The sequence below is a fragment of the Panthera uncia genome (assembly GCF_023721935.1).
Source record: "Panthera uncia isolate 11264 chromosome A1 unlocalized genomic scaffold, Puncia_PCG_1.0 HiC_scaffold_17, whole genome shotgun sequence".
Taxonomy (NCBI): Eukaryota; Metazoa; Chordata; class Mammalia; order Carnivora; family Felidae; genus Panthera; species Panthera uncia.
The window spans coordinates 27,530,897-27,547,044 of NW_026057577.1; the positions used below are offsets into that span (position 1 = coordinate 27,530,897).

The 16,148-nt window shown below is 35.4% G+C and overlaps 1 protein-coding gene across 12 annotated transcripts in view; it reads right to left on the minus strand.

The window, feature by feature from the left end:
• Positions 1-16,148, minus strand: part of CDKL3 (cyclin dependent kinase like 3) — a 94,493-nt gene that overhangs the window by 45,786 nt on the left and 32,559 nt on the right. For 8 of the 12 annotated variants that reach the window (XR_007461689.1, XR_007461692.1, XR_007461688.1 and 5 more), the window contains 4 exons: positions 14,771-14,859; positions 12,380-12,533; positions 11,942-12,265; positions 8,940-9,102 (listed from right to left, as the gene is read on the minus strand). Coding sequence is in view for 4 of the 12 variants with exons in the window: in XM_049649193.1 (XP_049505150.1) it covers positions 8,940-9,102; positions 11,942-12,265; positions 12,380-12,533; positions 14,771-14,859 (730 nt within the window). In the remaining 8 variants the exon portion in view is untranslated. Of the gene's footprint in view, positions 1-5,168; positions 5,224-5,651; positions 5,970-7,879; positions 8,138-8,939; positions 9,103-10,490; positions 10,588-11,604; positions 11,743-11,939; positions 12,266-12,379; positions 12,534-14,770; positions 14,860-16,148 lie in introns of those variants that run through there. The other 4 variants (XM_049649196.1, XR_007461693.1, XM_049649195.1 and 1 more) reach the window with 4 other exon arrangements.

Here is a 16,148-nt window from a genome sequence, read left to right on the forward strand (position 1 = left end):
AAACAGAGAGAGTGTGAGCATAAGAGGGGCAGAGATAGGAGGAGACACAGAATCCGAAGCAGGCTCCAGACTCTGAGCTGTTAGCACAGAGCCCCACGCAGAGCTTGAACTCACAAACTGCGAGATCATGACCTGAGCCGAAGTCAGACGCTTAACCAACTGAGCCACCCAGGCACCCCAAGATATTTTTTTTCGAGAATACTTATTTTCAAGTATACACATTCATTTTAAGTTTTTTTCAACATTCAATAAGATAAACCATATGCTGGGACATAAAACAGGTCTCAGCGGATTTAGGACCGAAATAATATATTCTCTGAAAATTAAATAAAAAATTGATAATAGTAAGATATTTGGAACCAACCTAAATAGTTGATAATTGAACAACAAAAGAAATCATAAAGGAAATTGGAAAATATTTTTAACTGATTGAAATAATACTATTTAAATTTGTGGCATACAGTTAACATGGAAATTTAAAGCTTTAAATGTTCATATTAGAAAAGAGGAGGGATGCCAGGATGGCTTAGTTGGTTCAGTGTTCAATTTCGGCTCATGTCATGATCTCATGGTTCATGGGTTCCAGCCCCACATCTATCTCCCTCTGGATTCTGTGTCTCCCTCTTCTCTCTCTCTCTCTGCCCCTCCCCTGCTCACACGCAAGCTCTCTCTCTCTTTCTCAAAAATAAATAAACATTAAAATTTTTTTTTAAAATAAGAGATGAGAAGTCTCAAGTCATGACCTCAGCTCCACCTTTCAGGAGCCAGAAAAATAAAAGTTAATAGAAAAACTGCTTCTTCTACTCATAACACTTCTGACACTACCTGGAGTTAGGCCACAGCTGAAGGGCTCAGTGCAAGACTGTCCCTCACTTCAGACTCCAGTCACAAGTCTGAGCCTCTTCTACTTCTTACCAACTGGCTGTAAATCAGGAATTGCCACAACCTCTTTCTTGGGTCTAATAATTTGCTAGAATGGCTCACAGAACTCAGGAAAGTGGTTTACTTGCTATTATCAATTTATTATAAAGGATACAATTCAGAAAGAGCCAAATGAAAAAGATGCATAGGAAAAAGTATGTGGGGAGGAGTGCAGAGTTTCCATGACTTTTCTGGGTGCATCATCCTCCCAGGACCTCAATGTATTTACCAATTGGAAAGCTCTCCAAATCCCTTTGTTTAGGTTTTCATGGAGGTGCCAGTATATAGACATAATCGATTAAATCATTGGCCACTGGTGATGAACTCAATCTCTAGCCCTTCTCTCCCTAGAGCTCAGAGCTGAAAATTCTAATCCTCTTGTCATATTGTTAGTTCCTCTCAGAACCAGCCCTTTTCCTCTAAGAGGCATCTCATTAGCAAAAACTCAGATGTGGTTGAAAGGGGGCTTCATTATCATAAACTCAGGTATGGGGGTGTCTGGCTGGCTCAGTCAGTAGAGCATGCAACTCTTGATCTTGTGGTTGTAAATGTGAGCCACACGTTGGGTGTAGGGATTATCTAAAAATAAAATCTTTTAGGGCCACCTGGGTAGCTCAGTTGGTTAAGTGTCTGACTCTTGATTTTGGCTTAGGTCATAATCTCACAGTTCATGAGTTCAAGCCCTGCATCAAACTCCATGTTTTTACAGAGCCTGCTTGTGATTCTCTCTCTCCCTCTTCTCTCTCTGCCCCTCCCATGCTCACTTGCATGCACACACACACACACACACACACACACTCTCTCTCTCTCTCTCAAAATAAACAAATAAACTTTTAAAACATCTTTTATTTTATTTTTTTAATTAAAAAAATTTTTTAATGTTTATTTATTTTTGAGAGAGAAAGAGTGTGTGCAGTGTAGGAGCAGAGAGAGAGGGAGGCAGAGAATCCGAAGTAAGCTCCAGGCTCTGAGCTGTCAACACAGAGCCCAAGGCGGGGCTCGGACCCATGAGTGGTGAGATCATGGAAGTCAGATGCTTAACCAACTGAGTCACCCAGGCACCCCAATAAAATCAGCAACTTTGATGAAATGAATAAATTATCTGAAGGAGGCAAATTACCAAAATTGACACAAGGAGAAATAATGGATGTGGATATCTCTTAAATAAATTGAAGGAAATTGAATTTGTATATTAAAATATTTCCACAAAGAAAATTCCAGGCCTTGTTGGCTTCCCTGGCGTTTCTTTATTGTCCTTTCTTTTTTTTTTAAGTTTATTTTAATTTATTTTTGAGAAAGATGCAGAGAGCAAGTGGCAGAGGGGCAGAGAGAGAACGAGACAGAATCCCAAGCAGGCTCCACACTACCAACACAGAGCCCTATGCAGAGCTCAAACCCATGAACTGTGAGATCATGACCTGAGCTGAAATCAAGAGTCCAACACTTAACCGAACTAAGCCACCCAGGCACTCCCTCCCTGGAATTTCTAACAAACATTTAAGGAAAAAAAGAAAATCAATCTTTCAGAAAATAGACGAAGAGAGAACACTTCCCAACTCATTTATAAAGCAACGTAACACTGACACCAAAACCAAACAAGTACAATATAAGGAAAAAAAAAAAGGACTAAAATTCCTCCTTAACATGAATGTCAAAATCCTTAATAAAATATTAACCAACCAAATCCAAAACAAAACATAAAAAGGATCAAGTGATATTTAATCTCAGGAATTTAAGGTTGATTTCACATTCAAACATCAGTTAATATAATTCACATTAACATAATAAAGAAGGAAAATCCTAAGAACATCTCAGTCGTTATGGGAAAAACATTTAACAAAATTTAACATCTGCTTGAGCAAAGAGAAAGGGAAGAAAACTTCCTCAGTGTAATAAAAGTCATGTACATAAAACCTGTAACTAACATCATAATGGGAAAAAGCTGAATGTTTTCCCTCCAGTACAGGAAAAAAAGCAAGGATGTCCATTCACTCTCACTACTTCTGTTCAACATTGTCACATGTTCTAGTCAGTGCAATAAGGCAAGAAAAAATAACAAAAGGCATAAACATTGGAAAGGAAGAAGTAAGACTATCTTTATCTGTAGATGTTATGATTGCCTATCTGGGAAATCCTAAGGAATATAAAAAAAGAAGGAAGAAAAGAAGGAACAAATGAAATTAGGAAACCTACTAGAATAAATTAAGTGAATTTAGCAAAGTCTCCGAATACAAGATCAAGATAGAAAAACAAACTGTACTTCTGTATATTAGCAAAACCAACTGGAAAATGATATTTAAAAACAATACTATTTATAATGCATCAAAAAAACAAAATACATAGAAACAAATTTAATGAATGACGTGTAATACTGGTATAAAATATTACAGACAGAAATTGAAGAAGATCTAAATAAATGGAGAGTTTATCCTCATGTATTGAAAGACTTAATATTGGGGCGCCTGGGTGGCTCAGTTGGTTAAGCGTCGGACTTCGGCTCAGGTCACGATCTTGCGGTCCGTGAGTTTGAGCCCCGCGTCGGGCTCTGGGCTGATGGCTCAGAGCCTGCAGCCTGCTTCCGATTCTGTGTCTCCCTCTCTCTCTGACCCTCCCCCGTTCATGCTCTGTCTCTCTCTGTCTCAAAAATAAATAAACTTAAAAAAAAATTTTTTTTAAAGAAAGACTTAATATTATTAAGATATCAATTTTCCTCTAACTGATATATAGATTTAACACAATCCCAATTAAAATCCAAGTAGACATTTTTTGTACAAGTTGAATCCTTTGATATTGATGTAGGATCAACAAATACCCAAATGCAACAGGTAAGAGGCAGACTTATATCTGTTGAACCTACTACAGGGAACAACTCTTAATTTCCCTGGAGGAGATGAGTTGCTAAAAGTAACAGGAATTCTATTAGAAAAGTAAATTATGTATAATAATCTCAGGTATTAATTCCAATCAAACTTAAGATAAAAAGAGGGGCACCTGGTTGGCTCAGTCAGTCAAGTGTCCAACTTTTGGTTTCAGCTCAGGTCATGATCCCATGGTTCGTGAGTCCGAACCCTGCCGGCTCATGGAACCTGCTTGAGATTCTCTTTCTCTGTCTCTCCCTTTGCCTCTCACCCACTCGTTCTCTCTGTCTCTTAAAAATAAAATAAAAACTTAAAAATAATTAAAATAAGATAAAAAGTATTACAATACTGTAATAAAGAAATTACGTTTTCCTTTGTTTCTCATGTCTATTTAATAAGTACCAAATCAGGTAAAGCCCTGGTAAAATACCAGATAATGCCACTTTATTATTGTTGTTGTTGTTTTAAGAACAGGACAATCAAGAATTTTAGTGGTGTACCTCTTCCAGGTTGTACATATCTTATGGAATAGAAAAAGTCTGTACCAAATAAAAGGCACTATCAGATGGAACAAGGAAACTGGAAGAGTGCTGGGAGTCGTTCAAAAGAATAAAAGGATTATTAACTAAGTGGAATTTAAGTGAAAACAAAACAAAAAAGAATAAAACAATTTAAATAACACTTGAATATCATACAATCTTCAGATATTTTATAAATATTTTAAATGCTTTTACAGCTAAGAACATACTTTTTAAAAAAAAATTTTAATGTTTATTTATTTTTGAGAGACAGAGACAGAGCATGAGCGGAGGAGGGGTAGAGAGAGAGGGAGACAGAATCCGAAGCACGCTCCAGGCTCTGAGCTGTTAGCACAGAGACTGACGTGGAGCTGGAACTCATGAGCCGTGAAATCATGACCTGAGCCTAAATTGGACGCTTAACTGACTGAGTCACCCAGGTGCCCCAAGAACATACTTTTAATCATGTAAGGGTAAGAAGAGCTTTTAAAACAATGGGTCAGATATTTCATTAAGAACTCACTTCAGGAAGCCTGAGCATTCTAGGAGATAAAAGAGACTTCAGGTTATGTGATTAGCAAAGAGCAAATATCAGAGTATGTATAGTGTGTGTCATATGACAGGATGTGTTACGTAACTCAGTAACCATGGCAAGTAAAGAAGCAGGCGGAGAGGTAACTTCATAATTCTAAACTAACAGAATTCTTAGAAGAATACAAAACACTGAATGGTTTGCTAACGAAACAAAGTTGGATGATGCTAATGCAAGATGCATGGCTGTCTTAATAGCTCATGTTACATTTCTATTGTACATAAAATAAGAGGAGACTTGCCAATTTGTACTTTTAAGATTTAAAAGAAAGAACACTACCAGAAAAAAATCTGTTCCTCTTCCAATTCTTCCCCTTAAAATGGCCATCTCCACCCTAAAATCAGAAACCAAGCCAGTAAGACCAGAAATAAGAACTTAATTACATGCTGCCAAAACCTTGACTGTATTAGCGTTAAATTATATGTAATAATATGTTTTATATAAACTACTAAATGATAAACATGCAGGTCAAGCCAAAAGATTTGCTTCAGTGCTGTCCTCAATTTCAATCCTCTTAAATGACCTTCATGATATGTTTAAATGCTGTTCCAGAATATTTAGTGTGGAACCAAATCTTATTTCACGCTTATCAAGTGTAATTGTTTGCTCAGAAATGTTTGGTGCTATTAGACATTGGGATCTCGTTTTAATACACAATTAGAAACTTTTCCTTCTATAATTATAAAGTTCTGAACCAAAGCTAAGAATGACCATTGATTATACATGACTAAGACAACACAACATCAAATAAAATTATCTGACTTAATGTAAGTTGCAGTTTTATTAGAATGTACCAGTTGGGCAATTTCTATAACTTAGTGTTTAAATTAAGAAAACATGAATAATTTAAAGACTAATAAATTTTTAAAAATTTCGGTGAATATACACATAACTACACAGGATTTATGGTGTATCTGTAGGATTCTCTAGTCAGCATTCGTTGTGCGTGTAATATTAATAAAAAGGATTTTTTTTTTAATCATACAATGATTCTGGGATTTCCTGAATTTTCAGCTGCTGCATTTTCTACTCTACACCTGGCAGGTTCTTCTTCCTTTCAGTTTGTGCATTTCCTGTATTCTAAAAAGTAAATAGAAACAGGACCTTAATTGAGGAAATGGTGAGTCTTTGGCTAAGGAAATATAGCCACAGATAAGTACTTATACTTTGCACCTGGGGTTTGTTTTATACGGGACACTCTTTAGCAAAGTATTCCTCATGATCATCATGAAACAGAACTGAAGGTGGCTTTTGTATGGACTCTTTTCTCTCTTGCCTAACTCATCAGCAGTAATTTAGAGTTTCTCTTAGATTATGTTGTCTATTCAATATATGTATGTTGATATATATATAGATATATATATAGATATATGTGTGTGTCAATATGTACACTAGTTCAGCATACATTTAAGATGCCTGAAGGAGTTGAATGTACAACTGGGAAGCACATGGATCTGACTAGATAATTCAAAAACAAGTCAGTGGCACAGCCAGGAACAGAACAAGAAAGTTGCTATATCCTATCTTGCATTTTTAAAACCATGTCATACTCTATTGTGCCCTAAAATAATAAACTACCAATTCAAAGTTTAGTTTCTTAATTCTGACATTAACATATTATGAATGGGCACATATTGTGAATGGGCAGCACAAATAAACGACAACCATCACTGATTACTTCTCTAATAACTATAACTGTTTCAAGGTCACTCTTGAGAAGGTCAACTTTTTAAGCGTTCTACACCACAGGAGCAAGAAGGGATTTTCCCTTCCTATTTTTTTTTTAATTTTTTTTTAACGTTTATTTATTTTTGAGACAGAGAGAGACAGAGCATGAACGGGGGAGGGTCAGAGAGAGAGGGAGACACAGAATCTGGAACAGGCTCCAGGCTCTGAGCTGTCAGCACAGAGCCCGACGCGGGGCTTGAACTCACGGACCGCGAGATCATGACCTGAGCTGAAGACGGATGCTTAACCGACTGAGCCACCCAGGCGCCCCCCTTCCTATTTATTTAAATGAAATCTTTAAATGAAAGAATTAAGAGTTCCTTTCTTCCTGCATTGGAATATAATTTTAGTTCCAGAGGCTCTCATGGGACAGTGGGATAAATACATGCAGCACGTTACCAGGAGCCTAATACACAAACTCAGGGAACTAATTTAGTCAGTCATTTGAAGAATGTGCAAAGGGTGTGCTACTCAACAAGCTGCGACATCAGTAAGTCACCCAAGTTTAAAACTTTAAGGCCACCTCACTACTTTCTACGGTGAACTAAAAAGTGACCATTAATGACTTTCTTGTTCTATCTAGAAAACATCTCTTTTCTGCAAAGTGGATTGTGGAGTTCTTAACAAGTTCTAAGCTAAAAATAAGGCCTAAGCATCACTTTGAAGATATATCTAACAGTATTTGATAACTCTTTAATCCAAATGATGTAGCGATTGAACAGACTTGGTGACCTTCTTACATAGTTTCGAAGTGTCTCTATTTTGCTAATTTCTTCAAATTTCCTTAATAAGTATGTGCTAATTTCATCATGAATTTAAAAATATAATCAATTTTATTTATAACATGAGAAACTGATTTAATGAAGTTGCTCACCTTACAAATGTGTAGCATAGAAGGCCATTTCTATGATTTAATTCAGTGGGTGCTGAGCACCATACCCTTTTCTAAAAGAATACCTTTAGAGAGTATACATTTGGATACTGAGGATCTTGAAGATTTCCAAATAAATTCAAGACTCTCTCTGGGAGATAGGGGTTGGGATATTTCAACAATATTATCTGATAGCTAGCTGAGAACAAATCTTTGTAAAAATAGAACTATTGGTGGAAAGCAAAGATGGCAGAATAAACTGAAGAGAAAACAGGAAGAAAGGGGCTCAGCATTACATAATACACTCAGCATACATAATATTTTCCCTGGGTACCGTATATTCTAATCACTCAACGTTCAAATGAGGGTTAGTATTAATTACCCCAAAAAATAACTTCTAAAAACTTTTATTAATATGTTACTTTCAGAGAATATAAATCTGTTTCTCAGGTTCAAAGATTACAGAATTTTGAATGTTTATGTAACTTTTAGTAATAACTAAATTTACACACCAAGTCAAGGGTTCCAAACAGCACTCCTTACTAAAACTATAAACAAAAAAGGTTTTTTTGATCCTTATTATGTAAAGTTGGTATTTTAGTTGAATCTGTTTTCTTTGATTCCCTTTTCAGCACTTTTATCTGTTTAACTTTTGCAAAAATATATACAACAGTGACAACTTGTTATTCCTACCTTGAAATTTTACTTTCCTTTTTAAGAGTTTCAAATAGAAATTGTGATATCCACTAGAGTCAGTTCCTCAATATATTAAAATGGAACTTAATAAATCATCAGCTATAGTGGTAAAACATGCCAATCATAAATGATTTGTTTTACCACTTTACAGATAGCCTTACAGGTATTAAAAGAAGACATTTATTTTTTAAATTCTGCATATTAAGTGGATCAGATAATTCCTCTTGAATTACATTCAAGTACTATATTCTTGCTATTATAATAACTTTTCACAAGGTGTCACTGTTCTTCAAAGAAACAAAACATTTACTCTATAAAAAAAAATGTGTTTCATTTTAAGAGCTCAATACATGTTACAAATCTTAATCTACTGTATCTTCGGATGTCAGAAGCACATATATCATTCCTACTATTGTATGGGCAAAAATCATGGAGAAACAAAGGAAACTGATTTACTCCAGGTCATATACGGAACCAAAATCACTTTCCTCAAATACTGTACGAACATTTCAACAATACTGAGCTACTGAAAAATTTGTCTTTTAAAGTTTTCTTAATCCTTCTTTAAAAGTATCTCCTTTAAGACTTACCTCTTCTTTGACTATGAGAAAAGAAATTCTCATCAGCTGAAAATATTTTTCAAAGCAATCTATTTTCTATCTAAATTATATTATAAATGTAAGCTATCTTACAAAAAAAAGGTCTTGTATAAGATAACATCTGGAAATTTGTAAAGCTGTGCAACAGATATGTACCTTCCATTCCTTTCATCTCCTTGGGCTGTATCGTGAAAGGCAGTTCTGGGAAATGGAATTCCTTCCTGTCAGATCTGGAAAAATTCAGCTTTCTTTTGTTTCCATTTGCTATTTGGTCATTTTGACCTGTTCGCTCATTAAATATACCCTTCTCCATTTGGCTCTAAACAAACAAATAAGTAAGAGTTAATTTAAAAAAAGATGTGTAACTATTTTTTGAATCATAAGCCTAAAATTGCCAGCCATTTGGAAAGTAATAGGATAGTCATAAAAGGTCTACATTTGCAAGGTTATTTAATAATTAAGAAGTAGAATAGAATACCATTAAACACATAAACAGATCGAATTCCAATAAAAGTTTCATGAAGCAAACTTTTAAAGATATATTGGATAATCTGAGAATACTAGTGTTGATCATGAGAAGCATAATCTTAACTTTTAATTTATAATCCTACTCATTGTACTCTGACTTTGACAAACTGCTTCAGTTCATTTGATTAATAATTTATTTTCCATTTACAAAATGATGTACTCTGGACATATTGAAAACCTGAGAACCCAGAACTCTAGAAATGTGTTACCTATTTTCACTCATTTGGCAACAGATGACAAAAAATCTGCTAAGTTAATGAACACTCTACCACAATGTAATATGTAGTATGCCACTGTGTAAATATATATTAATGTGCTTAATGACTTGCTTGCTCTTAGATAGATTTGTGTTGTTTTCATTTTTTATTATTATAAATAACATTATGCTTCAATTTTCAATAAGCTACTTCCCTATGTAAAACAGTAAGGCAATGAACTACACTGATTGCATTTTTCTTTAAAATAATTTTTTTTAATGTTTATTTATTTTTGCGAGAGAGAGAGTGTGTGAGCAGGGGAGGGGCAGAGAGAGAGGGAGACACAGAATCTGAAGCAGGCTCCAGGCTCTGAGCTGCCAACACAGAGCCTGATGTGGGGCTCAAACTCGTGAACCGCAAGATCACGACCTGAGCTGAGGCTGGATGCCGAACCTACTGACCCACCCAGGTGCCCCACTGATTATATTTTTCTAGTGAAAAGTTTGATGTGTCTATTTGGTAATTGCCTTTAATCTATAAATAAGATATTAAAAACACTTTGGGGGCAGTAAAAGACCAAAAAGTCTTGTGCCTTTTTTTTTTAAGATTCTATTTTTTTTTTTTTAACTAATCTCTACACACTACGTAGGGCTCGAACCTATGAACCAGAGGATCAAGAGTCACATGCTCTTCTGACTGAGCTAGCCAGGCACCCCAAGTCTTGTGACTTTTAAGGGTGAAAATCTTAACTTTTTTTGTGCAAGTCACACACATACAGAAATCAAATTATAAGAAATTAACGAAAACTGAAAGCACTAAGGAAATGATGGCCTATTTTCATCTCAGGAGGGAAAAAAAAAAGCTAAAAGCACATTTTTTAAAATGTTGGAGCCCTAAAGATAGAAAAAAGGATTGAATGGGGAGGGAGTCAAGGATAAAGTTTAAAAGAGGCCATGTTTTAATGACTAGGTTCTTGCCTTACTTGAGTGGGACCTACATCCTCTTGCCTGCTATTAGACATAAACTGTACAATAGATTGTGAAGAAGTATGTCTCTTTTTCACTCTTTCAGTCAACCTATTATTTAAAAATGAAGGCAAAGTTATTAGAACTCCCCATAAGCACTTCTGTTTTAGCTTCAGTAGTGAAGTGATATCATGGCAGTCTACAGTTTGAACACTGAGTGCCAAAATGCAATCACATTGTGTAAATGCCAATTGATAGAAGTAGGTGAAAACAGAGCAGAGAACAACTTGCTCATGGCTAACATCAGTGGTAACAACCATGTTGTGGGCTCACTCCAGCTGGCCTACTTGGTTTCTTGTATTTGTTCTAAATCTGGATCTCTTAACTACTTGTTTCTGAATTTCTGAGCTTGGTTTCCAAGGCTGGCTTACAACCATGGTTATTGCAACTAGGGTTTTGGGGTCCTCTCAAGAACAAATGGGCTCTTGCTGTCTGTAGACTGTTGTACCTTTGGACTGACACAGAAACGTCCACTGGCCCACTGCTGCAGCCATTGAGCTTTACAACTTATAGCTCAAATGCTAGTATGGGCTTGGGATGCTGAATGTAGTCTCCTTCCTAACCCAGGTTCATGGTAGTGTCCCTAAGTTTAAAGGGTTTTTTTTATTATTTTATTTTAGAGAGAAAGAAAGAACAGGAGCATGGGAGAGGACAGAGGGGGAGAGAGACAGACAGACAGACAGATAGACACAGAATCCTAAGCAGGCTCCACACTCAGTGTGGAGATTGGTGCAGGGCTCCATCCCATGACACTGAGATCATGACCTGAGCCGAAATCAAGAGTTGGACACCCAATCAACTGAGCCACCCAGGCGCCTCTCCCTAAATTTAAAACTATCCCTGATGCCTTACTAAATAGACCCTTGCTATATACATCACACTGCCCTTGATTAACCAGACTCATGGTACCAGTCTTTCAATCTGTATCAGTACCTAAATCTACAACTGGCCCAATATGTTGTTTTCCTCCCCAAATACTTGATCTTCAAAGGCTATTTCACTATAAACGATTATTTTCAACTATTCTTCTCCATTTAGAAAATCTGCTATGATACAGAAAAAAATGCTTACTTTGTTATACCAAGGCACATCAGTCCCAGAACCTAGGTCATATCAACTTTTTCTTCTTCAAATGGGAAGAAATTATCCTGAGGCTCTTGTTTTTAAAAGTGAGGTTTTTCCCAAAGGCATAAGTGGAAAATTAGACATCTATATAGGTAAGAAAAGTTAATTTCTTCTATGGCATTCTTAAGAAACACTCAGTAATGTCCTATTATTATAATTTCAATATATCCTCAAATTCGGTTTATATATAGACACTATGAACTTGATTCCTTGAAACACCTTTATATAGGAATGTTGTATCACTTAGGTTCATTTCCTTCTGTCTTTTTTTGTCACAACTCACCTTGGAGTGGGAAAGATTTGACATGGGATTTGAAGCCACCAAATTACTGCTAGTTAGATTGATAGGTGGCATCATCATACTACCTCCAGCATGTGGATCATTTTTCATTCCATTAGAGTTAGTGCCGGGATTGACAGGGTTTGGTAGTTCACTGATTACAGATTTTGTGTCTTGAGATATAGTATGAACATTTTCAATTGCATCCTGTTGACAATGTCCACCTTCACACTCTGTCTTTTTTGATTCTAAGATATCTCCTTTTCCTCCTTTGACTTTAATAACTCTGACTTTGATTTCCTTGGGCCTTTTCTCTTTTTCCATTTCCTGGAATAGGAAATATCCAAACATCCAAAATCTCAGTCAGAAGAACAGTTATTTTTATCATTAGAGTGCTACTTATAATACAGTTATATTGGCCAGAAAGAGAATAGTCTTTACCTTTCCCAAAATTGGAGTACTTAACAGTGTATTGGTAGAAGTTGTTTTCCTTTCATCTTTCCTAAGTTCATTTTCTTTAGAATTCTCTTTTGGCTTTATGTAGGAATTGACTTTTGCTTCTTGTAGTAATTTAGCTCTCAGTTCTGGTATAAATCTGATAAAACAAGCAATTATCAACCAATAATCTTTTATTTATATAAAGTATTTTATCTTTAATGTACCAGTTAATCAATTAATTTACGTGCTAACTACAGCATAAATAAGTTATTAAAAATGCACGTGTGCCAAGAGATGGTACAATATTTATTTAATACAAATTGCTTCCTGGTAAAGATAAATCTTCCAAAAATTTTGGCATGGGAATTTACTATATAAAACTTTTAGAAAACTTTACTCAATAAAATTATTTTTTTAATTTTCATAAATGTATTATTCTTTCCAAGGAAAACCCAAACCATTTTGTCCTTTTTGTGTTTCTTCAAAGTAACAGTACTTAAAAGTACTAATTAGTACTAATTAGGGGTGCCTGGGTGGCTCAGTCGGTTGAGCGGCCTACTTCGGGGCTCAGGTCACAATCTCGCGGTCCGTGAGTTTGAGCCCCGAGTCAGGCTCTGTGCTGACAGCTCAGAGCCTGGAGCCTGCTTCGGATTCTGTGTCTCCCTCTCTCTGACCCTCCCCCGTTCATGCTCTGTCTCTCTCTGTCTCAAAAATAAATAAACGTTAAAAAAAAATTTTTTTTTAAATAAAAAAAATTTTTAAAAAAGATGAACTAATTAGTTTCTGAAATCTTAGTCTAGAGAAATATTTTTAGTACAAAATGTAACAGAATACATCAATATTAAAGGGAGATGATTTTGGTTTTAGTTTGATTTTTTTATGTTACTTATTTTTTAATAGAAAACCATTCACATGGCTCAGAACGTAAAAGGCTGTATTGAAAAGTCTCCTTCCTACCCTGCCCCTGAGTTGCACAGTTCCCCTCCCTGAAGCAGCTATTATTATCACTTTGGAGAAATTTTATTTTATTTATTTTTTTAAGTGGCTCTACACACAATTGGGTCTTGAACTCACCCCCCAAGTTCAAAAGTCACATCCTCCACCAACTGAGCCAGCCAGGTGTCCCCTAGTTTGTGGAAACTTTAAAATACCATTCCATGAGTAAATTCTTCCCTAGTTCAACCCAGTCTTGACAGGGCTGTGCAGGGCACATGTCTAGTAAAGGGGAGTGTGAAGAGACGAAGAAAATAAACAGTGTGATTCATTTGGCTGAATAAGAAAATGTCATACTTCTGCCAAAACTCCTTTGCATTGCAGAAGGCTCTGTGAAAGGGAGAGGTCACTTATCAAAGGAAAAGGTCTTCTCCAAACATTTTCTGAGAATTCGATCATTGGAATTCAAGAACTTTCACCCCATCATGCTAAAATCCTAGTATCTAAGTATCCAGGAGAAATCAACTTGGTCTATGGAGAAGTGATATAAAGCAACTTTTTAATTCAATAACTGGCACTTTTTTCATCAATGGATTTTCAATATACCTTCTTTACATTTTTTATTTTATATTAAAATTCTTAAAATGCTTAAAGTTCTAAGTACTCTAAAGGATTCTCTCTTCTTTGCCTTTTTCTATTATAGTGTATCTTCCATGGCAGTTCCTGGAACTTTCCATGCCTAATCTTAAATTCATCACATTTTCAAATGATGTCCATATTTTCTGACCTCACATCCAAAGACCAACTGAATGACTCTGCAATTAAAGAAAAAATTCTTCTTTCAAAGCCCAAATAGAAAACGGTGGGTTTTCTTTTAAAGAAATACAGCTGATTTATAAATATACACTGTCATTATATGTTACATATACAATGTTGGACACAGAAGGACTAGAGGCATGGTCCCTACGTTCCAGAAATTTCCATTTTGGTAGGGACAATATGACAACAGGGACTGCAATAGAGAATAAATAAAGCAGAGGGAAAAAAATCATTCGGGAAATAAATGCCAACTATAACATATAGATCAGAGAAGCTGTCAGAAGAGGAAAAACCAGACTATTCTGAGTCAGAGGTCCAAATGGGAATAAAGTTAAACAGTACTGATTGTTTATTTACTATCTTCTGGCCTATGATTGCCATTGAAAATGCGTGTAAAGAGCTTAGCATACTGCCTAGAACATAGTAACTGTAATGAATGTTAACTACAATTATTTTTATTACAATTTTCATCATAACACCTGTGAACCTACCATACACCTAGTCAATAGCGAGGAACTCAGTAAAGTTTTTGTTAAATTGAATTTTCTGTGTGTGTAACATTAACCTATGCAGCAATTCTCATGCTACTAAAACTTCCTAATATAAAACACTATAAAGTCCATAATCACTCAACATGCTTACTTTTCTATAAATCCATCTCTAGTAAAATACTCATGATGCAAAAGATCAGTTGACGATGTCCTCTCAGCAGGATCAATTTGTAAACAAGCCTAGAAAATGAAAAAAAAAAGATTCTAACATTAATAAGTTTCTAACAGGGCTCTATAAGGTAAAAATTAAATTGACCTATGTAGAAGTTAACTAATTACCCAGAGCTAAAAAGATTCTTTTTTTTTTTTTAATTTTTTTTTTCAACGTTTTTTTTTTTATTTATTTTTGGGACAGAGAGAGACAGAGCATGAACGGGGGAGGGGCAGAGAGAGAGGGAGACACAGAATCGGAAACAGGCTCCAGGCTCCGAGCCATCAACCCAGAGCCTGACGCGGGGCTCGAACTCACGGACCGCGAGATCGTGACCTGGCTGAAGTCGGACGCTTAACCGACTGCGCCACCCAGGCGCCCCTAAAAAGATTCTTAAGAAGATGGAATTAGACCTTAGAAATTTCTGACAGTGAGTTCTGACCATTTATTTCCCTAAGAAATTTGTACTTGTAAAGCATTATTACAGGTTAAACGTCCTATGATTCTAGCCAAAACAGAAGTCGGTTTGTTTCAGCTGCAATTAGCAGAAATTAATTTGTTCTTTTTGATCCTCTTATCAGCACCATAAGGTGAAAAGTTCATGGATTATTATTTCCCTTTTACAGTACTAGAAGCATAATTAGTGATTTACCATATGAGGATTTTAACTCATTGTCTGAATCCTAATCCAGTGCTCTTCCTATAATACAACTTCACAAACCTTCAAGCACTCAAATCTTTCAATAATCCATTATAAGAACAGCTCTTTTCTCTTACCCTATTTTGAGAATATTTCAACTGAATAGAGATTTAAAAAAAAAACCCACAAAACAAAAACAGGTGATAGAAGTAAGAGTTTTAAAAATAAATTGAAAGGAGCCTGGGTAGCTCAGTGGGTTAAGCATCCAGCTTCGCTCAGGTCATGATCTTACGGCTCATGGGCTTGAGTTCCTCATTGGGCTCTGTGCTGACAGCTCAGAGCCTGGAGCCTACTTCAAATTCCGTGTCTCCCTCTCTCACTGCCCCTCCCCTGCTCATACTCTGTCTCTCTCTCTGTGTCTCTCTCTCTCAAATATAAATAAATATTTTTTAAAAATTAATCATTTAAAAATAAGTCGAACATAAGAAATCTTTACATGGTTGTAAATAGAAGATATTTTATTAATATTAATTAATTATTATTTATTAATTAATATATATTAGCATATATAATTATTTATATATAATATTTATAATTAATAAATAATATATTTGTTATTTAATATAATAATTATATTATATTATATTATATTATATTTAATATAATAATATAATAATT